The sequence below is a fragment of the Lepus europaeus genome, chromosome 7 (genome assembly GCF_033115175.1).
Source record: "Lepus europaeus isolate LE1 chromosome 7, mLepTim1.pri, whole genome shotgun sequence".
In the NCBI taxonomy this organism is placed as follows: domain Eukaryota; kingdom Metazoa; phylum Chordata; class Mammalia; order Lagomorpha; family Leporidae; genus Lepus; species Lepus europaeus.
In genome coordinates, this window is record NC_084833.1 from 101,756,102 (window position 1) to 101,781,815 (window position 25,714).

Consider the following 25,714-nt stretch of genomic DNA (forward strand, 5'->3'; position numbering starts at 1 on the left):
ATGACCTTGAGAGCATCATTACTTAACTTACTCCTATGGTTCTAAAAACCTCAGCGCGCTAATATGAGTCAGGCGCCCAGGACAATGTTTACAACCTTGAAATGCTACAGAGAAACATGTCAATTGCAGAGGTCTTTTTTTGTTCAAAGCCAATGAGAGTGCTTCAAAACAGTCATGCAAATTAAGGACTTTCTGAGATAAGAATTTGGATTACCGCACTGTGGTTGTGATGACTGAGGTGCCACTTCTCCAGAGTGGCCCTCCCCCAGAGAGGGGGGGGGAAAGAGCCAAAGTCACTTGGCAATTACCTTGATGGAGGTCTCCGTGTAATCAAGAAGCACAGGATTGACCCTCGCAGCAAAGAAAATAAAATTGTAGCCTAATTGAGTGGCTAGCGGTGACAAAATAATTAGTTAATATTGTGACTGTCACAACCTTGTTAAGACATTTCTCACTTAAGGAAGTGGCTGCTCAAGGCTTCCCCCACTGAAATCAGATCCCTGTCCAGACCCTGCCTCCAGGGAGTCTATGCATTCCCTTCTTCCTGGCTGAATTTGTGGCTTCACCTCACGCCTGGGACACACAGGGGCTGCAGCGAACACAGAGGAGAACTAACACCAGTAACTGCCCAGGGTGCCCATGCATGCAGGGCTGCCCCGTAGGGCCTCACTTCCCCGAGAGCTGATTGGGCGACATCCACTCGAACAAAACCGGCAATAGCTTGTCTCGCATGTTCTGTGTCTCTGCTCTGTCCTTTTGTTTTGTGCCTGCCCTGTGTGTGTTCCCTCTCATTCACCCTCCACATTCCCCATCTCCAAGGACTTCTGCTTTGCCCCCAGTTGAGTCCCATTTACAGCCAGACTCCCGGACTGGCCTATGTCTGCCCTTGTTTCCAAAAAGAGATGTTGCATGAAGCAAAGTGGGAATGTGACCTCTCTTAAAATAAATGAGCTCTCGCAGGCTGTAGGATGGAGAATACCGGGAGCCTGAGATCCCCTGACTTCAAGCCCCATCCACAATTTTGTGGCTTCATAAGGCTGAGCAGGTGCAGGTGCAGCCTCTTTTTTCAGACTTGTGGGGACTGCTCAGTGGCATGAAGTATTAAATGTGAGCAGATGCCGGATGTTGCCTATGCAACACATTCAGCTGTTTTTAAAAACAAGTCTGGTCATTTCTATGCAATGCTATACTTTGGAATGAAGCAGGGACCACATTAACAAGGTGGAAGCTAATTCACTCTAAGAGCTGCCTCTTCCCAACATTTTAGGCTATCTGTCTGAAGATGTTTCCTACACTTGCCCTGGAAATACAGCTCAGCCGTGGTCTGGGCCGGCAGTACAAAACACGTGGCCAGTACTTTAAAAACTCCCCAGGAATTCCAAAACTGCGACCTCCCCCTCATCAAACCATGTCCCCAGCCATGCCAGTACCTCCCTCTCTGACTACAGGCTCAGCCTTGCTACTCAGGTGAGCCACAAACCACAGCAATGGTCTTGGATAATAAAATCGAAGGGAACAGAGAGGTTAAAGCAAATAAAATTTATGGGGGAGAGAAAGAAAGCTTAGTTAGGGATGGTGATTGCCTCTTTTCCCTGGACATTAGTAAAGATTTAAGGGGAATTGGGCCTAAATTAGAACGGCTTATCCAAGCTGGGAATCCTGGTCCCATCAGTGGCTTGTGTACCCAACGGGGGATGAAATGCAGGGTCTCTGCCCAGCCCCTACTCCCTCCACCCATCAAGAAATTGCCTACGGTGTGCTGAACATGCACCAGATGCTGCAGCCACCCGAGTTCAGCTGGCCAGCCCTGAAAGAAGCAAGCCCAATCTGGAGAAGAGGGGAGGTTAACCGGCTTGGGTACTGCCCGCCCCCGCCCCCCAGGGTGGCTGGACTCCTGAGCCTGTCCTGTGCAGGAGCCTGTGACCCATGAACCGAGGCACCTGTCCCAGGACGGCAGGGCATCTTCCAGTGACTCTCCGGAGCTATGAGGACTCTGTGTAGATGGGACTCCCTCCCCCAGCATGTGTGTGACGAGAAGCCCCCCTGTGTCACGATGCTGCATGTTTGAGCATGGCTCCCTCCCACCTCCATTCATAATGATCTTTTTTTTTTTCTTTAGCTACTGACACTGACTCGTACTAGGAAGTGCTGATTCTGATGAACTAAACTCTTTAACACCCACTCTTCCTTCTTAGATCGAAAACATCACTAACCACCCCTTCCACCCCCTCCTTTATTTTTTACAGCTGTGTGTCTGGATGACCACCGTGTCTGGCAGGTCGACACACGCTTGCCACCAGGGTTTCTGCTCGGATTGCCTGTATTTCGAAGGGTTCCCTGCACTGGCGGTTCCCAGGGTAGGCAGCGAGAAGGGGCTGAAGAGGAGGCAGTGAAGTGTATCCACCCGAATCCTGTGTAGGCAGGGCCCGAGAGCCGCTGCTGGCCGCAGAAGCTGCCGGTTCCCCCTAGGGTTCCCAGTGTGAGGGCTGAAATGTCCCAGCAGCCTCATTCTTCTTCATAAGCAGTCGCAGGGCCGTGAAATAGTGTGGGAGACGTGCAGCAGCTCCGTTTGTGGCCGAGGAGGCAGGAGCCGAGTTAATTGCTGGTGATAGTTATTTCTGCCGTAACTTCCTCAGCCTGGATCAGCCCCAGAACCACAGGCTATACCTTCACGCTCATATTTCTTTTTGGGATGATGAAGCAGAGATAATTGATCAATTAATCTGTTGGTGTTTTCACGACACCCGTGAGAAGGGGATTGGTATTTTTGTGGCTCAGTCTGTCAGAGCTCATTTGTTGCTGTTTCCTTTGTACTTTCTGTTGCCGTTTGCCACCCCAGCCTCGACAGGCACACTCCCATTCCTGGTTCCTAGGGGAACTGGTGCTGAAAACGAGTTGGGGACCAAGTCCTTCACCAGCTCAGCCCCAACGGATAAAGTAAAGCATCCTTTCTCTAAAATCCCCGGGGACTGGCCACGCCCCTGCCCACACTGCCCACACACCTGTTCTGCATCCACACCGGCAGAGTCAGGATGTGTAGACATAATCAGATCCTCCACACTGGACAGGAAAGAGCTCAAGAGAAAAGGCACACTGCCGGGGAGCAATGCTTGAGGAGAAATTGATACCCATCCTTGCAGTACCAGGCCGTTCTGTGGGACTGAGAGACCCCTGGCATCCTAGCCTAGCCAGGTCGTTACCAAAAGAGGCATCGGGGGCATTTTGAGAATCCAGGGGTGTATGTAGCATGGCTCATATTTGATACCTTTGTGTGACACTGGGACCAAGAGCTCTGTAGCCAGGAGAATTTGTGGCTCAGTACCTCTGCCTCCTGCCCCTTAAGGCAGTCTAATCCCCAAAGCACCAAACTTCCAATGTCCCGATGTGATTGAATGTTTCTGAGTTGGAAAAATCGAATAGACTTCATGTCTGAATAGCTAAGTCATCCATTTGAGACATTTTAGAAGTTAATAGTAAAAAGGTATACACAAGTTTCAAATTGCTTACAAGAAACCATCAACCAAAGGAGACAGGATAAATAAAATGAGCAGTATTTGTAATGCCAAATCCTATTGAATAATAACGGGTTTTAATGCAAGCCCCACATCCATCACTAATGTATACTCAGATGCCAGAGACGTTGTGCTGATGCTGAAAAGGAATGACTGGAGAGAAAACACTGGAGAGAAAACAGGGTACCTGCCCGGCACCTCGACGTTTCATTCCCAAGATTCAACTCTTGGTGCTTGGCCTTGCTTGAGGGAGAAGCAGAGAGCTCTCTTCCCTCCGAGACTCACACAGGCTCTCCAGATGCCCCAGGCTTGTGTCATTTTTGTTGTGGAATTCGGATTTCCAGCAGTTTCCTAACCCCAGGGCTTCTGCTGATGAGAGGAAGGGCACGAAGTTGACTCCGAGTTGAGGGCACAGTAGCCCAATAATTACCAAGAACCTGTAATCCGCACGGCCAGAAATACACTTCCAATTATGGCTTCTAAGGGGGGGGGGGGGGCTCCCAAGGACCTGCCTGTGATGGATGTGACTGTGTGTGGCCTCTCTATGGTTGGCTCTTTTTCCCTTGTGTTCATGGATTACATTTTACTGCAGCATACCAGAACTGCCCATGATGGCGTATTTGCTATTGGCAGGGTTTATTTTTAAGGTACCACTGTTTCAGTCTTTACATAAAATATGGAGGGGGCGGGTAGAATTTGACTCATGCCTGCAGCTCAACTCAAAGGGTATAACTAACCACAGGGGTCTTCTTGGAGCAACCTGCCACTTACTGCTGAATTGCAAACCAACATTTACAAATAATTACAATATTGGTTTTGCTGAAATTACCCATAATGATTTCAATCAGAGCAGCCGTCTCAGAACACCCTGCACAACGGGACCCTCTAAAGCATTTCCTTGCTAATGTGGTCAGGAAAGCAGTGAGCCCTCCCCAATGCCAAGGTCACATTGCTTCTGCAGCAGCCCCGTCAGGGGGACCCGTCAGGCATGGCTCTATACAGAGATCTTGGGGAAGTTTCTGTGACCTCACTTCTAATCTTTAAGAGAACGAGTAAACATCAGATGGTAAGAGAGTTGATTGAATAATTACTCTCTTCACGTCTGAATGTCCTTCGACTGGGTTTGACCAGACCTCTATGACATCACTGGAATATGATCACCCTTTACAAATACTGCCTTTGGAAGGGTTATGTTGCTGTCTGAGGACTCCGCACCTTTTTTAAAAGGATAGACCATAGCTAAGTTTTTTCTTTGCATTTGGCAAAATAATAAAAATGCCTGTTTGCCTTTGAGATTTGAATCGCTTACAACCTGGTACCCAGTAGACACTCACTTGCTGTATGAATCAGAGGTAAAGACTCCCGATGATACACCTAAACATGACACAATACGAAACTTCTAACTTCTACGAGAAAATAATACATTTCTGAGTCACATGGTAGCCACTCAGACAAAATGGCAGCAAATTATAGTGGTCTAACCTTGGTAAATGTTAGAACTAAGTGCTGTGGTACAATTTTTAATGATTTTTCCCAACGATTTCTTTTTGGTGGTGATACATTTTTTAATGGTGATCCCAGTGATTTTGTTTTTCTGAAGCAAAATTAAAGATAAGGGGGTTCCTTCAGCAGGGCTTTGGCTTCTGCAAGGGTTCCTTGGAGCGATTTGTGTTCTTGGACTTGGAGGCTCTCTTTTCAAAGATAGGACTTTTTTGAGATAACTTTTTCAAAATTGCTAGGCAAAGAGTTGGCACCTTTGTGCTTCAGGGACTTGTAGATACTTGGGATTGTTGTAGGGTGTATCTCCCTACAGCTGACTGGAGGCCTTATCTTTTGTGTTCTGTCTTCCACTTTGTTGTGAGAAATAGCCAAGGCGTAGATGGTAGTCCACTCTACCACAGTGACCGTCACTGGGTCACTGTGACAACAGAGCTGGAAGGAACCTTAGAGAGTATTTGATCTAGTGTCCATACGGCACATGTGGAGACTGACACAGTGATTGGCCAAGGCAACAGAGCCATGGCAAAGCAGAGTTCTGACAGTGTTTCATGGTATTGATTCAGCATTGGAAACTCACACTGCCCCATTGAGAGAGGAAATAGTAAGGAGGGCACAACAAAACATCTCCATGGACTGATCTTTATTCCTCCAATAAGGCTTGGAGAAGGGTGGAAGAGTCACTAATGCATCCTAAAATGAAACTCCTGGGGCTGGTCCGTGGCGCAGTAGGTTAATCCTCTGCCTGCAGCGCTGGCATTCCATATGGGTGCAGTTATAGTCCCGGCTGCCCCTCTTCTGATCCAACTCCGCTAAGGCCTGGGAAAGCAGTGGAGGATGGCCCAAGTGCTTGGGACCCTGGGCTCATGTGGGAGATCCAGAGGAAGCTTCTGGCTCCTGGCCTCGGATTGGCCCAGCTCCGGCCATTGGGGCCATTAGAGGAGTGAGCCAGCGGATGGAAAACCTCTCTCTGTCTCTCTTCCTTTCACTGGCTATAACTCTGCCTCTCAAATAAATAAATAAAATCAAAAAAATAAAATGAAACTCCTCTGCTTCCTAAGGCATATAAGCCACCCCACACACCATTGCATCAGGCCACTTGACACACAGTCGTGCTGTGATTCCAAGTGCAGAAAGTTAGAATGAGTGATGTCTCTTTCTATTCAGTGTAAGGTTACTGATTGGTCCACTTTGCCTGGCACTAAAGGATTTCTCAGGATGTTGAACTCGCAGTGCTAAAACCTGGTATATTCCAGGCTTGCCCAGATAAGTTGGTAACTCCAGACAGTCAAATAGAATTTATCAACTTCTGTGCCACCTTCCATTTGCTCAGCATTGGTGAAGCTCCCACAAACTCATGTCTTATTTAAAATACACTCCATTTTGAGTTGCTTTTTAGAACTAGGCATTTATAATGTTGTAGACATGAGTGAGTAGTAATTCAAAGACTTAGAAGAGCCCAGAGTAGTTTGAAAATACAACTTAGCTTGACATATCTAAGCCTAACCATTAGGTGCAGCCAGTGGCTAGATCATGGCTTAAAAGCAGGACAAATTTTTGCCTGTCTTTTTAAAGATGTATTTAAAGTCAGAGTTACACAGAGAGAGGTCTTCCATATGCTGGTTCCTACAATGGCTGGGGCTCGGCCAAACTGAAACAGGAGTCAGGAACTTCTTCTCAGTCTCCCACAAGTGCTTGGTAGGGGCCCAAACCCTTGGGCCAATCCTCCACTGCTTTTCCCATGCTAGTAGCTGGGAGCTGGATTGGAAGTAGAGCAACCGGGACACAAACTGGCATACATATGGGATGCCAGCACCACAGGCAGCGGCTTTACTGGCTATGCCACAATGTGGACCCCTCACCTGTCTTTATTGCTGCATTTATTTTCTCTCAAACTACTGATTGACAAAAACAAGTAATAAGCACCCCTTTTCCTAAATATCTCTCCAGCATCAAGACTATGTAAGCCAGCATTCCAACTTTTATGAGTCCTCATTACTACTTCCCCAAACTAAGCATACATGGGTCACCAAGGGATCTTGTTCCAGAATCCACTTTGTAACAGGCTCCCAGTGACATGCATGCAGCTGGCCTTACAAGTATGAGTACTAGGATTCCACAGAGGGACTTCAAAACACTCGTGGAAAATGGCATTGAAAAGTAGGTTTATTTTGGTGCAAAAATATGAAATCCATGCATAGTTGTTCCATGATGCTGCATTTTTTCCATGAGCTTTTTGAAGTCCACTCCTAAGCATGGATTACAAAATTACGTTACATCGAGATAAACTCCTCTTTTGCTTCCATTGTCTGTGAACTTCTTGAAGCACCCTCATAGCTTATGCTCTTCTGTGATTCCTCCTTGTGTCGCAGGGAGGAGATTCCCAAGTAGCTGAATGAGGTGGTGAGGCCGTAGATGGCTTGGCCAGCAGCCTGGTGACATGCCCTCCCCCAGCCTTCCCAACACATGTCTGTGATTCTGCTTCCCAGAGTGGGCCAAGGTGACCTACTCAGAAAGCAGTCATTTTACAGCCTCCAAGTTTTCTGTCTGCAGTCATGGAATAGATGTAGAAAGTGCGGGCTCCCCAGGTGTGCTCCATCTTCATTTTAACGTTTTGTATCAGGTAGCCTCTCACCTCATTGCTCAGCATATACTAACGAAATAGTTTCTCTCAAAGTCAGTCTGGGTCTGATTGTGGAACCTTCCCGGCCCTGGTAGTGTGTGACATACGTACAAGTTCATCTTCCTTCTTAACCATGGATTTGCAGTGCTACAAGCCTAGCGGGTTTGGCAAAGGGGAGCATCAACCATTTTTCTGTTGAGAAAACTAAAGGCATTTTGTCCGGTCTGCTCTCACAAAAAGACTTAAATGGTTGTTACGCTAATACATGAAAATGCGAGGATTATTGCTCACTCAGCTGAGCCACAAATACAGGTCTCTTGCCTGTGGCCAGGTGTGCTTTGTTTAATCACAACTGGAAATGTGTTATTGTTGTTGTTGTTGTTGTTGTTTTCCAAACAAGTGATTCTAAGTCATAAAGTCCAAGGTATTCACAAAAATGCTGCATCATGCATTCCCATTAGGGGGTCAGACTTCCCTGGGCTAAGTGATTTATCCAGAGAAAAAAACTGACCCTTTTTAAAAAACAGTTGTATGGGTTCAAGTTTTCTGTTCACAGCACATTTCCCCATATTTCAGGATGTTCCTCCGGATGTGACAGGTTTATAAAAACTAAGTCTGCCAAAAGGACATGCAGGGAGCAGAGACAGAGCGACAGGGAATGCCGCTTGCTAAACTGACACAAGGACTGTGCAAATAGGAAAGGTGTTTCCAACACACCCAAAAGGCACTCGCCGTCTGGGCTGAGTCTGAGGCCGCTACCTTGAGTCTGAAGTTTCACATTTACGGCTTCTTAACCATTGGCATTTCTGAGAAAATAAAAAAAGAGCCCGTCCCCATCCTGCCACTGCGCCCCAGGCTGATGGACTGCAGTCCACCTGTGGACAGGATTTCATGTGAGCTCACTGCCTGTTTCAGGGGAACCCAGTGCACCCAAGCTCGAAGGGCAGATGGGAGAGGATGGGAACTCTATTAAGGTGAACCTGATCAAGCAGGACGACGGCGGCTCCCCCATCAGACACTACCTGGTCAAGTACCGAGCGGTGAGTGACCTCCCTCCACAGCCCCTCCCCTGCCCCGCGGCCCTGGCTCCCAACTGAGCAAAGGAACAACGTGCAAAGCCCGGGAGACCTGGGGGTGAGATGGGACCAGCAGGACCTATGTCCCGCAGGTGGCTTGTCGGCCCTGTCCACACTGAGACCATTTTAAAACCATGAGTTTGTGGGAGTCACACACTGATACCACAATTGACATGTTTTTTTTTTTTTTTCCAACAAGTGTACTTTGCCATCTTCCAGTACCTTTTGCAAAGGTGTTGCTGTTGTCTAACGAGCACTGCCTTTGACAAAGTGTGTGCTGAGGGCCAGGCCCTGTGTGTAGGCACTGAGGTTACAGGGATGCTCTCTGCACAGGAACCTGAGCAGTCAGTCTCACAATTCCCCCATGTTACAGCTACAGTCACAGCTTGGGGAGCCAGAGTCCAATCCGGGCCTCTTACCTCTACCCAAGGCGCCCCAAAGCTCCTAAAATAAGGCCAGTTCTCTCCCCTGCTGTCCGCCCCTCCAGTCCCGCACACAGGGAACCTGGCCCTAAGCCGCCTTCTTCCTGGTTTGTTCCCCACCCATCTAAGATTCCCATGGTTCTACCTTTCGTCCCCAAACCCCAGAACTGAGAATCGCTCTCTCCTATGGGGTTTATAGTGACACCTGACCATCACCAGTGACTCCCAACTGCTGGGAGATTAGAGGCAGCCTCTGGGCACTGGGAATAACCTCCAGATCGGATTTCTAAATGGTAGAGAGTAACGAACCAGAGAGCAATGTACTTTCTTCAGATTGCCCAAAGACAGGCTTTTTCGAGTAGGTTGACATCCTTCCTCTCTGCTGGGTGACCAGTCCCCATGGGAGAGACACATGGGTCTTTAGCCAGTCCCCATGGAAGAGACGCATGGGTCTTTAGCTGGCTGGGTATCTGCAGCATCAGTCCAGCACAGGGCTCAGCTGGTGGGCGGGCCTGGCAGTCACTCAGCCCTCCTGCCGACTTAATTTCTAAGCAAGGTGGGAGCTGACATGGCAAGAAAACTTCAATTAATGTCCCTCCGGACCAACCCAGAGGTCCCACTGAATAAGTGGCCCTGTGGCTCCCTCACTCCAGAGTAGGATGCCAGGACTGGGCAGGTGGCCCCAAGTACCCATACGGCTTCTGGCCATTGTCATGCTAACATGACCCAGTGGGCAGAACACAGGTTTTAGAGCCAGACGTGACGTCCAGTTCCAACCTGCCCACTTCCCAGCATAAATCCGGAACAGATGATGGTGAGTAGATCACCCAATCTTCCAAAACTTCAATTTCACCATCTGTAAAATGGGAACAAAATAGTTTATTGAGTCGCTGCAAGGATTCGTTATAATGAACGCAAAGCATCAAAAATGTGCCTGGTACTTGGAAACCTCTATAAATGGTAACTATAATTACCACTAAGATGTGGGAGCAGGCTGGAAATATCTCCTGCATGAGGTCACCTCGGATGTTATTTTGCCCAAAGAGCCCTGGTGGCAGTACCAGGCAGGCCCTGCTCTGGAGAGACAGTAGGGCTAAAATGCCAAGATGCGTTAGATCACAACAACCTTAACCATCCTCTTTTGCTTCAGAAGATCAGTTTACTATTCTGAAAAAAAAAAGAAAAAGAAATAAATATTATTCTGTATTATGGTTATGTATTATATACCATACGCTTACTTTATTAAATATGTGCCTTACCTTCTGGTTGTCTGATCTATAATGATGTGTATCAATGAAGATAAAAGAGGCAGCTCAATTTCCCTGTTGAAAATTAAAGCAGAACTACTTGGTGGCCTCTGCACCAGCTGACTTGCTGCATAGCCCCGGCTTCCTGATTAGACTCTGTGCACGAGAGGGTTCCCGTCCTAGCATTTCCCCATGATGGTCACAGCCACAGCATGAGCACTGCCACGTTGCTGAAGGCTTCCCCTTGGCTCCACCAACCATTCTGCCTGGAAGAAGCTCTGCTGTAGCAGAATTCTTCCTCCAGCTTCAGCCACGGGCCTCCAGATTTGTCATGCCTTCTTATGTGCATGGTAGATACCTTGGGGCGTGTGCCTTTGTGAAAAGACCAAAGATTATCAAGATGTGAGCTGTGCACCTGTGAGGCCATTGGAGGACTTCTGGGGGTCTTCCAACCTTTTGCCACAGTTGTTTTGTTAGGGAAGCAGTCGGCCAACAATAGCCTTATAAACTCCCACCCAGTACAAAGTTATTGGTGAGTTTGTAGGTAATAACAAGAAAGGGTGTTCCATGAGAAAAAGGGGGAGTGCAGAACTCTAGCTCCCTGCCTATACTTACGCCCCAGGCTGTGCTGCTGAGCTCAGAGGATCCCTGCTTGGAGGCCCTCTGAGCATCCCTGGGTTGGACCTGACAGCAAGATTTACACCCGAGACATCTCACCAATTCAGCTGCAGGTGCAGAAACAGGGCCACACTGCATGGAATAGGAAAATCCCATTCAGTTCAACAGACGAGTGTTGAGCTCCCTGCTGTTGGAAAGGAAGACTGCTGCTTTGGGCCCAGCTGAGTGTGGCTCCAACCTTGATTGTATTTTAGGGAAGTCTGCAGAGTTGCCTCACTTCTCTCTCACATCCCCCACGTCAGATCTAGCCGGAGCCTAGTCACTCCCTTCCCCAACAGGCTTGTCACTGGGATACAAAGCAAACATGTCGGCACATTCTTTAGTACAGGCCAGGCACATAGTAGGTTCTCAGGAAAGAACAGGTTTTATTTTTAATAAAACTAGAATCTGCGCAGTGCTCACACATCAGCGAGGTGACACACACACCTGAATAGGGAGCTGTACAGAAATACACAAGAAACATCTGTTGTATTACTCTTCTAGGTCGTCCTGATGCATATGTGCCCAGTACTCAAGGGTGCAGCCTGGGGTACGGGGTCTGCCTGAGTACTGCAGGGGGCATGGGTGTTGAAGGGGGTGGTCCAGTGCTACGCTGGCACCACTGCTCTTTGTATTTGCAGCCACACAGGGTTGACCTCCTGATCTGTGTGACCCTCAGGAATCAGTCTCTAAACTCATGACGAATCCAGACCATATCTTACCATTGTTTCTTATTTTCGTGATTTTTTTGCACCAATAGTTTGTGACTCCCCTAAGTTCTGCCCATCAGCCAGCGTCCCCCGCATTTGTGTCTTAACACTGTCTGGTGTCCTGTGTCCCTCTGGCCAATTTCTCCCAGAAGCTGTCCTCCGAGTGGAAACCGGAAATCAGGCTCCCGTCCGGCAGTGACCACGTCATGCTCAAGTCCCTGGACTGGAACGCCGAGTACGAGGTCTACGTGGTGGCTGAGAACCAGCAGGGGAAGTCCAAGGCAGCTCATTTTGTCTTCAGGACCTCGGCCCAGCCCACAGCCATCCCAGGTACGGCTGCTTCTGCTCCCTTGTTAGTTTCCCGCTGCGAAGTAATGCACAGTGCTGCCCCTCCTAATGTGCCTGAACAGCCCTGACAACTTGCTTGCTTACGGCCATCCTCATGATCGGTTGCCCATGCAAAGCTTAGTTTTGCCTTGTACCTATCTGTGCAGTGGGTTGAGATGTACTGGACCCCCAGGAAGGCTTGGCCAAGCATCCTGGGGAAAAGGTCCTGTCTCATTCAACTTGAAAGGACTGATAACTACCTAGCAGTCCGTGGGACCCCACAGATGGGCAGCGCCCTGGCTCCCGCCTCGCCTTGGAAGCTGGTTGAGCACGGATCCTTTCATGAGACCTTGTCTGCCATCTGCCTTTCCGTGCTAGGACCACAGAACTTGTTTTTTGCGCCCTCTATCTGATGCTTGCTTTACCTGCACAACCATGGTCCAGTTCTCTTCTCTCTGGTAACTCCAAGAGAAGGAGGAGATGGTGCCCAATGAGCCGTGTACCCTATCTGCCAAGGGCCTCTCAATTGAAGCAAAGTTGAAATTGAACCTCTCGTAACAGAGCAAGTGTCTGGAAAGCACCATCAAGGAAAGGCAGTCCGTCTGCTAAAGACCATGATGGCAGCGGATCTGCTGGGAGATGCAGATCCGTCTCTAGGGATCCAGGACCAACTCAGGTGTGGGAATAAAGTGAGAGCTCTACAGTCTGGGCCAGCTACCTGGCCGCTGTCAGCCAGGCTCCTCACGGCCCCAGTCTCGCAGAGAACTCTTCAACACCACTCTCTGCTCTTCTAGTGCAGCTGAATGCTAACCACAGGCAGGAGAGGTGGCCATGGATCATATAGCTGCTTGTTGGAGGGGCCCCCTTAGCCTCCCTGCCATGGCCAACCGTGGAAGGCAGATGGGCCTACCCTGTCTGTAGTGCTCCCCAGTTCTCAGATCAGTTGTCACAATTGTCCCTCCCAGAAGGAGACAGGCCAGACAGGGCGTGGGCCACCTGTGTGTGCAGCTGTGAGAGACACCAGCGGTTGGTGGTGAGTGTGTGTGTGTGTGTGTGTGTTGTAGGAGAGACGTGTGGGGCCTCCAGCGAGTTGACAGGTGAGTCCTCAGCTGTGGACCAGAAGTGTCCTTTGTCAGGAAGGCTCCTAGGGCAGGGATGCTGGGGTGGGGCTGTCTCCCCAGGCGCTGGTCAGATGGTTGGTGCTGAAGGTGAGGCATGTGGGTGTGGCTGCAGGAAGTGTCCTAATTGCTGCCTAGCAGGCTGTCTCCATGGAGATAGCCCAGCTGAAGTGCCCTTTCTTCCTTTGCACTCCTTGGTCAGTTCGTCCTTAAAATCAACAGTCCAGAGTGAGTGAGCAGATCTCTGTGGGACGCCTAGGAGGTGGGGAAATATGGGGCTAAGTAAGCCCTTTACCGCAAAGTCAACTCCTTGTTGTTCCCTGGGCTAAAGGCAGGTGGCTCAGGTGTGCTGCATCAGCTTGTGGGGTTTGGCTGTCCAAGTCAGAAATTCTGGGGAGGCCTTGTCCTCCAGAGTCGTGGCAGCTGGAGACATCACAGTTATGAGAATCGCCCAGGTGCCCACTAAAGCTAGAGAGGGTAGGGGGGATCGCTTGCCTCGCCCACAGTGGGCTCCGTGGCTCCACACTCAGGTCTCAGAAGGCTGTGGCTCCATGCTTGGTTGGGCTTTCCTGGCCATCGTGTTGGGATCCAAGAGGAAAAGCTCTCTGAGTTACGAGACAGATGAGTGTGGCTGCACTCTGTGGTCAGGACGGTGGCAGGAGGAGAGGGGTGCGGGACTGGACACACGAACAGCCCGATGACAGGGACTTGTCCAGTGGAAGCAAGTCAGCGGCATCTCCACGCAGGCCATGCGCTGTCCTGAGCACAGCCTAGTGTAGCCATCCAATGCATCTCTACCACCACGGGCAAAAATGCTAGACGCTAGAAGACCACACTCGTTGACCGCATCTAAGAGACCTCACTTAGCCAAAGGTAACATGCTCCTAATCCAACTCCTGTGTCTTACTGTGGAGGCTCCCGTTCTCTCACTTTAATTTCATTTGCTCGCTGACCCCTAGCCCCAGAGTTAACCCCGCTGTGCTGCTTCTGGCATTGCTAAGCTTCTGAACTGGCCTTTGGTATTGAGACCGCACTGAACCCCTCTCTAACCTGTGTTGGTTTAATTGACTAAGTTGAATTAACCTTGGATTCCTGTGTTTTCTATATTTGACCTAATTTTTTTTCTTTTTATCTATTTTTTTTTTCTCTGTTTCTGTCTCTACCCCCTCTCTCCTTCTCTCCCCCTCCCCTTCCTGTGTCTGTTGTCACACTTGCCACCTTGGACGTCACTGGGACATCCCCACTGCCACCTATGTTTGTAAACAACCATGTTCTCTCTGGGGCCCCACTGCTTGGCCCCGCAGCCACGCTGGGAGGGAATTCCGCGTCCTACACTTTTGTCTCCTTGCTGCTCTCTGCAGTGACTCTTGTCTTGCTCTGTTAGGAACTTGAACACAAAAATTTGCTTAAAAGCCCAGTTCCTATGAAAATGATCAGTACCCCCTTTGGATGAACCTGTCAGGACCACCACGGGCACTCACTGGCCACTGAGCAAGCCCTCTGTGTGGAAGAGGAAGGTTTTGCAATTGGAAAAAGCTTTACCTCCAGACATTTTGCCATCCACAGATACCTTCGTGCCACTTCGGAAGGAGTTCGCCCCCTTTTTCATGGCAGTTCAAAATTTCAGAGCTCTTTCTTTAAATACTATTTTTTAAACAAAGAAAAAGCATAATACTAGGTTTACAGAGAAGTTTCTGCATATCTGCTGCTTGTTGCATTTTTTTGTTCATGCCTAAAATGTAGCAGAGGAAGAACTCTTAAGTACCTTATAAAGCTTGCATCAAATTGTTAAAATCACTCATGTCCCCCCACTCTAACTCTCTGCTGCTCTTCCCCCTCCCTTCAATAGGTAGTTGGCTTAGCTTGCCTTTAAATACTGAAGTGCCCGCGTGGAGAGAGTCAGACTGTAGTGATTCGTTTGAGCACTTCGCTGGCATGACAGGCAAAGATGAAGTGCCCCGAAGCCCACGCCCGAGGAAAGTGTTGCATTTGCTGGGATTTTCTGGGGCTAATGAAACACTCTGCGAGATGCTCTGATCCTGGTAGCATAGCCAGCTCCTTGTGCCGGCTCTGTGAACAGGGTCGAGCCATGATGGGCCCAGCACGGGTCAGTTTTGAAAGGGGCTTGTCCCCAGGTCGGGCTGCATCCCCTGCTGCGGGGACAGCATGTCACAGATCAGCACAGAGGCTCCATGTCCTGGGCGTTGTGGTCCAACTGGGACCTGTGTAATCGCTGTATGTTGTCAGTCCTCCAGGCAGGCTGGAACTGTCCCCTGTGAGCCAGGCGTGAGTCCTGTCCATGCCCAGATGCGTGGCAGGGGAGGGATTGGCCATCCGGACAGCCCAGCCCCAGAGGGCCAGCACACGGGGGCCGAGTCAGCCTGCCTGCACCTCCTGAATGTCCCAGCTGCTCTGTTGGGCACTTGGGTTGGTGACACTGTTAAAACACTCCTGAAAAGCCAAGTGCTCCCTGGCTTCAGCCTGCTGTTGGGGACCCACGCAGGAGAGGCAGTGGGTGTGCTTGAAGGTCCTGCAGAGACCCAGGGCCGGATCCCGCTCTGGATATGTGTACTTGGGGCTGGGCCTGCTCCTGAATAAAGGCTCCCTCCGGTCACTGTGGTCCCCTGTCATCCTACACATCTCATCGCTGAGTGTCTCCATGCCAGTTTGATTTTTGTTCCTTTTGGTTCTTTGTGTGTATGTGTGTGTGTGTTTTCTGTTGTTGTTTGTTAATGTTCAAAGACTGGCCTTTCCCTTTGGGGATCCTCATGGCCCCTAGCTGTGCTGGCACAGGCCCGTGTCCCCGGCGTTCAGTGTGCAGGCTCACATGCAGCCACAGGGGCTACTCGCAGCTCAGCAGCTCCCACGGGCGAGTGCCCCTCGCCCCCGCCACAGGCCTCTCCCCGGACTCCCTGACCATGCTTCTCCCCAGGGCAACAGATACAGCCAGGGAGAGGAAGCTGCGCCTGCAGGGCCCAGTATGAGAATCACAGGGCAGGGTGGGAGAGCGCCAGGGAAGGCAGAAGAGGCCCCCACCATGGTCCTCCCCACTGCTGTGGTTGTCTTGGGCATGTGTACTCACCCTAGGGGACCGGCTCAGGGTTCTGCCTCACCCTGGTCCCAGGTTCACCCACAGGGGAGAGACAGGGTCAGGGTCTCTGAAGGGACCCTTGGTTGATGTGGCCCTAAGTATGCAGCGACCTGGCGTGGACCCTGTCCCCTCAGCACATCCAGGGGCCAGGCAGACCTGAGCTGGGGCGACTTGGAGGTTATTGCAATGGGCCCATTCACTCAGACAGGCCTATGGCTGTGTCTCCCTCTGGGAGACAGCATAGGTACACCCCAGCCCCCACTGCACCATGGGTTCCCGGTGAAGCCTGTGGCACACCCTGCAGGAGTGAGCACCTCCCACCTTGCTCTGCGCCCTTCCCACGCTCCATAGAGCTATCCACAGGCCACACACCATAGGGTTCCTCTGCTTGTTTTTTTTTTTTCGGGGTGGGGGGCATATTTATATAGCAGGTTTGGATCACGTTTTTCTACTAACAAGAATGCTAACGTTGTGTAGATAATCAGCGAGGCCTTTATGAAGTTGACATCTTTGCATTATTAAAGAGAATAACAGTTCATGTGAACTCACCAGCGTGTTTGGATTTTATTTGGTAGTTGTGTGTCCAACAAAGTTTCCAATGCCCCTTCCCTCTACCTCCACGTGCCTGGCTGTCTGATAACCCAGAGAGACCTCACCTGTCTAGCTTGGCGAATGCAGCGCTAGCCCAAAGAAACAGACTCCCTTCCTAAAGCTTCCCTGGGAGTCAGCCAAGAGTCCAGCTTGGGGGGGGTTGCCCTTGCAGACTGGGGAGGGTTGTCTCCATGGAAACAGGGGCACGTTTTCAGACATCAGATGCACGACTCTGTAGCAAGGTTTCCTTCCTGCCCTCACGGAGGCTGCAGAGAGTGATCTTGCCATTGAGAAAATCCGAGAAGGTTTTAGGGACCTGTGTGCTGCTTGTCATCACACTTAGACATGTCCTGCAAGCCCCTGCCATCAGCTGTCTGTTGAGCTGATTCTAGGGAGGAGCAAGCGTGCATGGAAAGGTTTATGAATAAACCAGAACCCCCTCGCGACAGTTCTGAGAATCTGACAGTCGGATCGGGGAGGAAAGAGTGGGAAGGGAACTTCTGCTCCAGGCTCCTGTAGGACAGTGACTCCGGCCCGTTGGGCATCTAAAATGCAAGCCCTTGGTCCTATCTGAAAGTTGAGGAAGTGGACATATGCGGGTCTCATCTGGGGGCCAGCCAGTTCCCTCTTGAGTGCTAGTTCCTCTCTCAAGCCAGGAAACACAGGAGACAGCCCAGCCCTGTACTCTCACCCCCAGGGTGGCTGTGACCTCTGAGGTTTGGAGGAAGCTCTCCCAGGAAGCCTTCTTTGTGTGCGAGATGCATGGATGTGTGAGCAAGGGGAGGTCAGGGGGAGGGTCACACACACGCCATGGAAGGGGCTTTATTTTTCCTTCTGCGGGATGTTAGCCAAGACTCAGGAGACAGTCGGTCCTCTGGCTTTCCTGGACTAAGCAGTTCTGTAACATTCGCAAGAGGGAATGAACGTTGCCTTACCTTGGATACCCTTTTCTCTGTACCATGGCATGCCCTGTTATGGATTCTTCTCGGGAAAACGGCAAGCCTTCTCCCGCCAGCTTGAGAAGAGCCTTGCTTGCTCCAGATGTCTAGACTCTGGGCAGTCAGTGGTGGTCGGGGTCACCCCTTTTTTGGAGGGGGAGAGTATCTTCTCTCGCAATACATCCGGCTCATCAGGGCAAGATGGTACAGTTCACAGTTGGGTGCGGATCACCGGCCAGCTACAATACACTGTGGTGCAGGGGAGGGAGAACCCAGGAGGGTTGGTTCTCCTATGGATCCCTGGGCTTGCTTGTTCCAATCCTGATGTGGAACCTGAGCCCAGCGATCTTGATTCCATGGCAATGGGAAGCCCCAGATGCTGGATCTGTAATAAGGCACCCCAGAAAGTCCACTGCAGGTGCAAAAATCCATGAGTTGTAAGGTATTTCTTTTTCATGCAAAAACAAAAGCTCTAGAATCCATGACTAAAGATGGGACTGAGCGAGCATTTTAGTCTTCCAGGCAAAAACCTTGGTGCACACCACGGAGGACACTGGCACTAGGGAATCTATAGCTGTGCCAAGATCTGTAGAATACTGACCTGGAGAGCCAGGCTCTGTGGTTGAAGCCTCCCCTAGGCTCAGCCCCAGCTCGAAGGCCTCCAGCAACAGGGAAGTCAGCTCCCACGCTGTGCTTGAACAGCTCGTCCTGTCTCAGTGGAGCTGCACCCTGTCCCTGGGCCCCTTGTTGCCAGCCACTGGTGCCATGCCCAGTTAGATGCTTCTGTCTTCTCATGACACACCTTTAAATTACGAAGCGGCCTTCTCATCCCCATGGGAAATACTCATTCATGTGTGCAGCAAGTAGTCTCGGAGCATTTTCTATGAGTTAAGGTCCATTCTAGATGCTGGGGAGACAGAAAGGCAGGGCCCCTGCAGAGAGAATGGGCTGTGAATGCATGGAAGACAGCAGGCAGTGTAAGAAGAGGAGAAAACGAGGGGGTGTGGGAGACTTGGGGGAGAGGTTCCTCCTGGGGGATGCCTCTCCGAGAGGGCTGCAGGATGACAAAGAGCCACCGAGGAAGGAGCCCAGTCCTGGGTGGGCACAGGCTGTGTGTTCACCACCCATCCGGGTTTGCACCATGAGTCACCGTGGTCCGAGGGGTTAGCAGAGTCCCCAGCATGTACAGGCCAGGAGAAAGACTTTGGATTTCATAGCAAATCAAAGGGGAGACCACTGCCCTGCTCTTGGCTTATGGCGCAGTTCAGAGTCTTCTCATCCTCCTGTCTGTGCTCAGAGCAAGTGTGGGCCTCCAGGCTGGGTCTGATGAGCACAGAGCAAACACTGCCCCAGCTGCCATCCTCTTGGGCACAGAGAGCGGCTTTTCAGCAGTTGCTTCTCCTCTTTAGACCTGTGATTAGTCCCGCATTCTCACCTTCACGCATAAACCTCAGAATGCAGACTTGGTGCCACTGAATCAAACACAAACCAAAAAGCACAGACGTATCGCCTCCACCACCACTACCAAAATAAAAAAGCCTGCTTCCGATCCCCACTTGAGGAAACAGACATGCCACGCTCGTCAGATACAGAGGCTCTGCGCCCAGCATCATGGGCTGGAGAGCAAACCCAAGACTGAAATGCCTTCCTTATTAAGGGGAATGCGATCCTGTTGGCCATGCTGGGCTTGCACCCTGTACCCTAAACTGAAGTTTGAAATGAGGATCAGTGGGTGGGCCTGTCGCTAGGGAAGCACCACAGTGCCTGGGCAGAGATCCCTGGGGCAGTGAGGGGAGCCCCCCAACAATGAGACAGACAGTCGCTGGATCCCCTGGGCCACGTCCATGATCCATGTGACTTGTGGCTAGAGGGCCCCTGGGCCTGGCCTGGAGCTCAGCAAAGCACAGAGTTAGGTGGGGCCAAGCTCCGGGTAGCACTGGCCACAGTCCCCACCCCCAGTGCACTGAGCTGATTGGTACCAGGGAGCCCTGAGAGCCTAGGAAGCTTCAGACAAGGTCTGCTTGGTGGAGTGAGGCTGTTAGTTCCGTGTCCATGTCCTTCGACCAGGGAGGGGGAACCTTTGTTCTGCTAAGGGCCATTAGAATATTTATAACATCATTCACAGCCTATACAAAATTATCAACTTTAAAAAATTAGCCTGCCACGTAGATGTATTGAATTTTGGGTCCTGCCAGCAGTTCCCCTGACAGGGCCAGGCCACATGGTTGCAAGGCCTTTCCCCACCCCTAAACATGGAGTGGCCTGGAGTCGCTGCATCCACACTCACCGATCAGCAGAGTTGCTCATGGGCTCTTGCTTCCTGCAGCACAACCACTTGTCTCCCAGCCGTGTAGAACCCACCAAGGTCAGCCGGTCCACCCTCACGGCTCCCGGGGCCCCCAAGCACTGAGCCCCTGCCCTTCCGGGACAGCACCAATAGCCTCGGGCCCTGGAGGGCTCTGCAGACAGACACCAAGGGAGTTAGTCTCAGGGGCTGATGCGTCCAGCCAGAACCAGGGTGCTGGGTGCTGCTGGACTGACTGTGAGAACGAGTGTCTGTGTGTGTGCGGATGCTTGCTCTGCGTGTAAGCATGCCCGTCTGGGAGTGTGCATCTCTGGTGAGTCTGCGGGTTTCCCCGAAGTCTGAGCCAAGCGTGCCGGAGCTCCCAGACGGTGAGTATTCCCAGACGGGTCACCATGCCCTCCAGGCCTGGGCAGCTTCCACGTCTCCAGAGCCAGGTGGACTTTGTTCATCCTCCCGGGTACCGTGCAGGAGGGTGAACCAGGAAGAATGAGGTCCTCTGGAGCCATTCCTCAGGCAGGGCAGGGAGGAAGTAGAGGTGGCTGGTGGCTGATGTCCCTGAGGACGGCCTGGAGCCCTCCTCTGCCTTGTCCCAGACTGCTGTTGGGAGCCACAGCCCAGCCTGAACCTAGTGAGCACCACCTGAGAAGCTATTCACCTGCTGTGGAGGAGACAGCCACACCCCCCAGCTGCTTCATCCCGTGTCCCAGCCTGCTCCCAGGACTCATGGGAGGCCTGCAGAGGGTGGCTCTGGGGAAGGCTCATGACCCTGTCCCTAAGTCTGTGACATTAGATTGTCATCTCTCCCTCAAGATGTAGAGAGACCCTGTTGTCTCAACACCAGGGTGTAGGAAGGTCCCAGGGAAGGTGTCCCTCTGGACATGAACACCCTGGCTCTGTCCTGTGGGCCCAACCCCAACCCCAAGGGCTATTGCTTTGTAGGGTCCAGGGTTTCCATGTCTCCACCTATTAACCACCAGCCCCCTCTCTCTCTTACGTAAGCCAACGGCAGCCCCACCTCAGGCCTGAGCACCGGCGCCATCGTAGGCATCCTCATTGTCATCTTTGTCCTGCTCCTGGTGGTTGTGGACATCACCTGCTACTTCCTGAACAAGTGTGGCCTGCTGATGTGTATCGCCGTCAACCTGTGTGGGAAAGCTGGGCCTGGAGCCAAGGGCAAGGACATGGAGGAGGGCAAAGCCGCCTTCTCGTGAGTGCAGACCCCCACTCCCCTGGGCCCTGGCCTAGAGCCCTGGTAGCTGTCCCCACTCTGAGCACCCACTGCACCGGGGGGGGTGGCCTTCCCTTCAACTGCACCTTTGGTGGAGGGAAGCATTGCCTATTTGCAAAGTAGATTGGGAGGCCCAGCCCCAGATCTGGTATTTTCAAATCTCTCCCCGCGTCCATGAAGATAAGGGGAATTGTCAGAGCTGACCCTGCACGGAGCTACAGCGGAGGAGCAGGTGTCTCAGGCACACACTTGCCTTGCTTCCATTCCTCCGTGTAGTCACTCACTCGTACACCACTCAACAAATATTTATCCAGGCTCTCCCGCACAACGGGAAACAAAATGAGCCAAAAGTCCTGTCCTTGCAGAGCTGACAATCGAGATGCTGTCCCCTCCAGCAGCAGCTGGCGAGCCAGTTAGTGGGCGCCTTGGAAGACTGGCTGGGTAGGGCTGACCTGCAGCCAGCCGGAAAGGAGGGCAGAAGGAGATAAGTGTTTTAGCACCCCACGCATGGCAGACACTGCCGGAATACACATCTACGGGAGGACTGCACAAAGTCCTACCAGGAGAGGTAGGAACTGGTCCTTGCCCCATTTCCCCAATGAAGGCACTGATGCGGCAGTGGGCAGATCAGAGACTCTAGGTCACACCGCTAGCCCAGGTGGCACCGAGACAGATTCTGGTGCCCGGCTCTAGAAGCCCGTCTTGCCTGGGGCCCCTGAGGCGACGCTGTTTCCCTGGAATGTAACCCCCAGAACTCTCTCTGCAGGAAAGACGAGTCCAAGGAGCCCATCGTGGAGGTTCGAACCGAGGAGGAGCGGACCCCAAACCATGATGGTGGGAAACACACAGAGCCCAATGAGACCACGCCGCTGACGGAGCCCGAGTACGTGGGCAGGGCGGGGCTGGCACCTCCTCTCCAGAGCCCCACACCCACCTCCTCACCCTGCCCCACGCTCCTTGCTCCCCGTCCTCAGTCCGGAGTCCCACAGTGCAGGCCAGGACCCTGGAACCCTAGGCTGGAAGACCCACGTGGCTAGGAGATGCCTGGCCCCCTCTCTCCTTAGAGAGAAGGCACTCTTGGTTCCATTGAGGGTGGCTGCATGGGTGCCCCTGCAGGGCCTCTTGCCCGAGTAGGGAACCCGAGACCCTGTTCCAGACTATACGCATACTCTGGGAACTGCTCGTGGAGAGAGGCTAGGCAGGTTCTGTATAGGATGTCTTAGATTGCTAGGATTTTTTTGGTTTTCTGCCTAAAAGAGTGAGGGAAATTGGTGATGCAGAACAGCTCCCCAGCTGTATTGTTACTGGAAGCCTGGGTACCCTCAGTGACCTTGACCAGCCGTGGCTGTGACGTGCACCTGTGGGTTTGAAGGGAATGGCATCTCACGGGACCACGGAACCTGTGGCTTCTAGGAGCCCTTTGGGGCACTCATGCTCTGCCTTATTCCTGCCTGTCCCCATCCCTGTCCCCTGGGGCCCTGCACGGTGGCTGGCCCAGGTCCCGTGGCACCCAGTGCAGGCGGACACTGAACCGAGGCCTGGCTCTTGTTCAGTGGAGCTCTGGGCGGGGATCCGAAGGCCCCAGCAGGTGTGTGAGGAAGGGAGCCCGCTGCAGCGAGCTGGAGGGACAGCAGCAGGAGGAAGGGCTGGCCGGGCCCTTTGCGACCGCCACGTTCTCTGTCGTCTCCCCGTGTCCTCTTCTGCCCGCCTGGGCGTGTGCTTCCTCTCGGCGTCCTTGTCTCTCTGTGGGGCTGCGTCCGCGCCTGTGCATCACCGCATGCCCACCCACGGCCCCCTCTGCTCGGCTCCAGCCCTCCTCCCGGCCTCTCTGTCAGTCTCCGCCTCATTGTCTATTCTCTTCTACTTCCTGTCCTCCCCACAGGCTGCCTGCCGATACCACAGCCACTGTCGAGGACATGCTGCCTTCTGTCACCACCGTCACCACTAACTCTGACACTATCACCGAAACCTTTGCCACTGCTCAGAACAGCCCCACCAGTGAAACCACCACCCTGACCTCCAGTCTTGCCCCGCCGGCCACAGCCGCGCCAGACTCGAACTCTGTGCCCGCTGGCCAGGCCACCCCTTCCAAGGGGCCCAGCGTCTCGGCCGCCTCCCCTCCCCCGGCCTCGGCCCCCAAAGTCGCCCCCCTCGTTGACCTGAGCGACACCCCAACCTCAGCCCCCGCGGCGAGCAGTTTGTCCTCTAGTGTCCTGGCCAACCAGGGGGCCGTGCTCAGCCCCAGCGCCCCCACCGGCGTGGGGGACGCCTCCACGGCCCCTGCGGCCAGCAAGCCGGCCCCCACTGGTGCAGCCAGTCCCCTGGCAGCCCCGGCTGCTCCTGCTACAGAAGCCTCCCAGGCCAAGCAGGAGGCTCCCAGCACCAAAGGCCCGGACCCGGAGCCCACCCAGCCCGGCGCCGCGAAGAGCCCGCCCGAGGCAGCCACAGCCCCCGCTAGCCCGAAGAGCGAGGCTGCCTCCGTCAGCGCCACAAACCCTTCCCAGGGCGAGGACTTTAAAATGGACGAAGGGAACTTCAAGACCCCAGATATTGACCTTGCAAAGGATGTTTTTGCAGCCCTGGGCTCTCCTGCTCCCGCCGCTGGGGCCAGTGGACAAGCCCCTGAGCTTGCTCCTTCCACTGCAGACAGCTCTGTGTCGCCTGCGCCAGCAAAGACCGAGTACGGCCTCTCTCTGTGTGCTGTCGTCGGGGTGTGTCCTGTGGTGGTGTGTGTCTGTGCTGTGCTGTGTCCTCCTGGTCGGACATCTGCAGCCTCCCCTGGGGCTACTCTGACGCCACTGTCAGCCCTGGGCCTGGGACCGGCAGACAGAGTCCGGGGCAGGCAGCTGGGCCCCGGCCAGCAGAGCAGCCGCTGCTCACTAATTAGGCCGTGTTAATTACATTTCATCCTTAGCATCCGAGCAGCGGCTTCTGGTTTACCCTAGGGAGCCCTGGCGGTCGGGCCCCTGCCGAGCATAGCAGGGGGAGGCAGCGAGGGAGGCCAAGGTGCCCTTCTCAGTTATACCAGGGCCACTGTCAGGTGCTACCGAGTGCCAGGCCGAGCCCCAGCCGCTCGGGAGGAAGAGAGGCAGCCCCCAGGCTCGGGGCCTGGGGGGGAGAGGGTGTGGTCCAGAGGTCCTGTGACCTCCTGCTGAGATGCCCACCCTTCCCCCCACCGCACTCCTGGGGTGGCAGGGATGACCCAGGCCACCCACACACCTCTCAGCTACCAGGTCTACAAAGCCTTCAGCCTTTTGGTGTTCTTCAGTGTAATGCCAGAATACAGTGGTGCCAGCTTAGGCTTGAATCTCATGGAGACAGGGCCAGACCTGGGGTTTTCTGGAAGCTTCTATGGCTGCCCAACAACCTCACCAGGAAGGCCACAGGTCAGTGTCAAGAGGGAACAGAACTCTGAGAGCCCTGCCCATGCAGCTTCCCTGTGGCCAGCAGGCCATGGAGGCTCCACCCTGAGACGCAGAGCCCGGGCCGGGTGGGGAGGGGAAGGTCCGAGAGGAGCCGGCTGTGTGCCTCAGGTGCAGCCTGCCCAGCTGCACTGCAGCCCTAGTCAGGGCCCAGAGGTGGCAGCGACCTCCACTGCCCCTTCTCCTGCCACGAGTACAAGCAGAGTCCCCGGCACCCATGGAACAGGAAAGGACTCGTTCTCTGGGTGTTTCTCCACTCGGGCCACACATGAGAGTCACCTGGGTGCTTCTAAAATACATCCAGATCCGTTCTGGGGACGCAGCCCAGGTGATCTACAGGTGTATCCAAAGTTGGAGACCCCAGGCAGAGGGCAGGTGTGTGCAAGCCACCGTCTCAGCGGTGCTGTTTTCCTGATTCTCTGCAGGAAGGGCCCTGTGGAAGCCAAGTCGGAGAGCCAGGAGTCAGAAACGAAGCCAGCGCCAGCCGAAGCCCAGACGGTCCCCAACGACGCCACACAGACAAAGGAGAACGAGAGCAAAGCATGATGGGCGAGCGGCCAGGAGCAGAGAGCAAAACATGACGCGGCACAGCAGCTTCCCCGGAGCGATTCCTGCATCCCACGCACGTGCGCGCACACCACACACACACACACACACACACACACCTCATTCCTCTAGTGTCTTTTGCCTTTAAAAAATTAACTAAAACAGATAAATATGGGATCTCCTTTTTGTAGGTTTATAGAAAGGGTCCCTTTCTTGCGCACTCACTTGTAAGAAAATGAGACAATAAGGTTAAACCCACAGCCAAACTAGGACACTCTGTTCCCTGAAACCATTTAAAAAATCAAACAAAAGGACCCCAAATTAAGAATCTAGGAAGCTCAGAAAAAGAAAGAAAAAAGTCTAGGTTCAGGAAGACCACACTTGGTGTTACCCAATTGGCACAG

The 25,714-nt window shown here is 52.8% G+C and overlaps 1 protein-coding gene across 4 annotated transcripts in view; it reads left to right on the top strand.

The window, feature by feature from the left end:
* Window positions 1–25,428, top strand: part of NCAM1 (neural cell adhesion molecule 1) — a 322,915-nt gene extending 297,487 nt beyond the window's left edge. The window contains exons 14-19 of one of the 4 annotated variants that reach the window (XM_062197027.1): window positions 8,548–8,672; window positions 11,897–12,074; window positions 21,114–21,321; window positions 22,109–22,225; window positions 23,225–24,022; window positions 25,190–25,428. In XM_062197027.1, coding sequence (XP_062053011.1) covers window positions 8,548–8,672; window positions 11,897–12,074; window positions 21,114–21,321; window positions 22,109–22,225; window positions 23,225–24,022; window positions 25,190–25,310 — 1,547 coding nt within the window. In that variant the 3' untranslated portion in view covers window positions 25,311–25,428. Of the gene's footprint in view, window positions 1–8,547; window positions 8,673–11,893; window positions 12,075–14,493; window positions 21,091–21,113; window positions 21,322–22,108; window positions 22,226–23,224; window positions 24,023–25,189 lie in introns of those variants that run through there. The other 3 variants (XM_062197024.1, XM_062197025.1, XM_062197026.1) reach the window with 3 other exon arrangements.
* The last annotated feature ends 286 nt before the right edge of the window (window positions 25,429–25,714 follow it).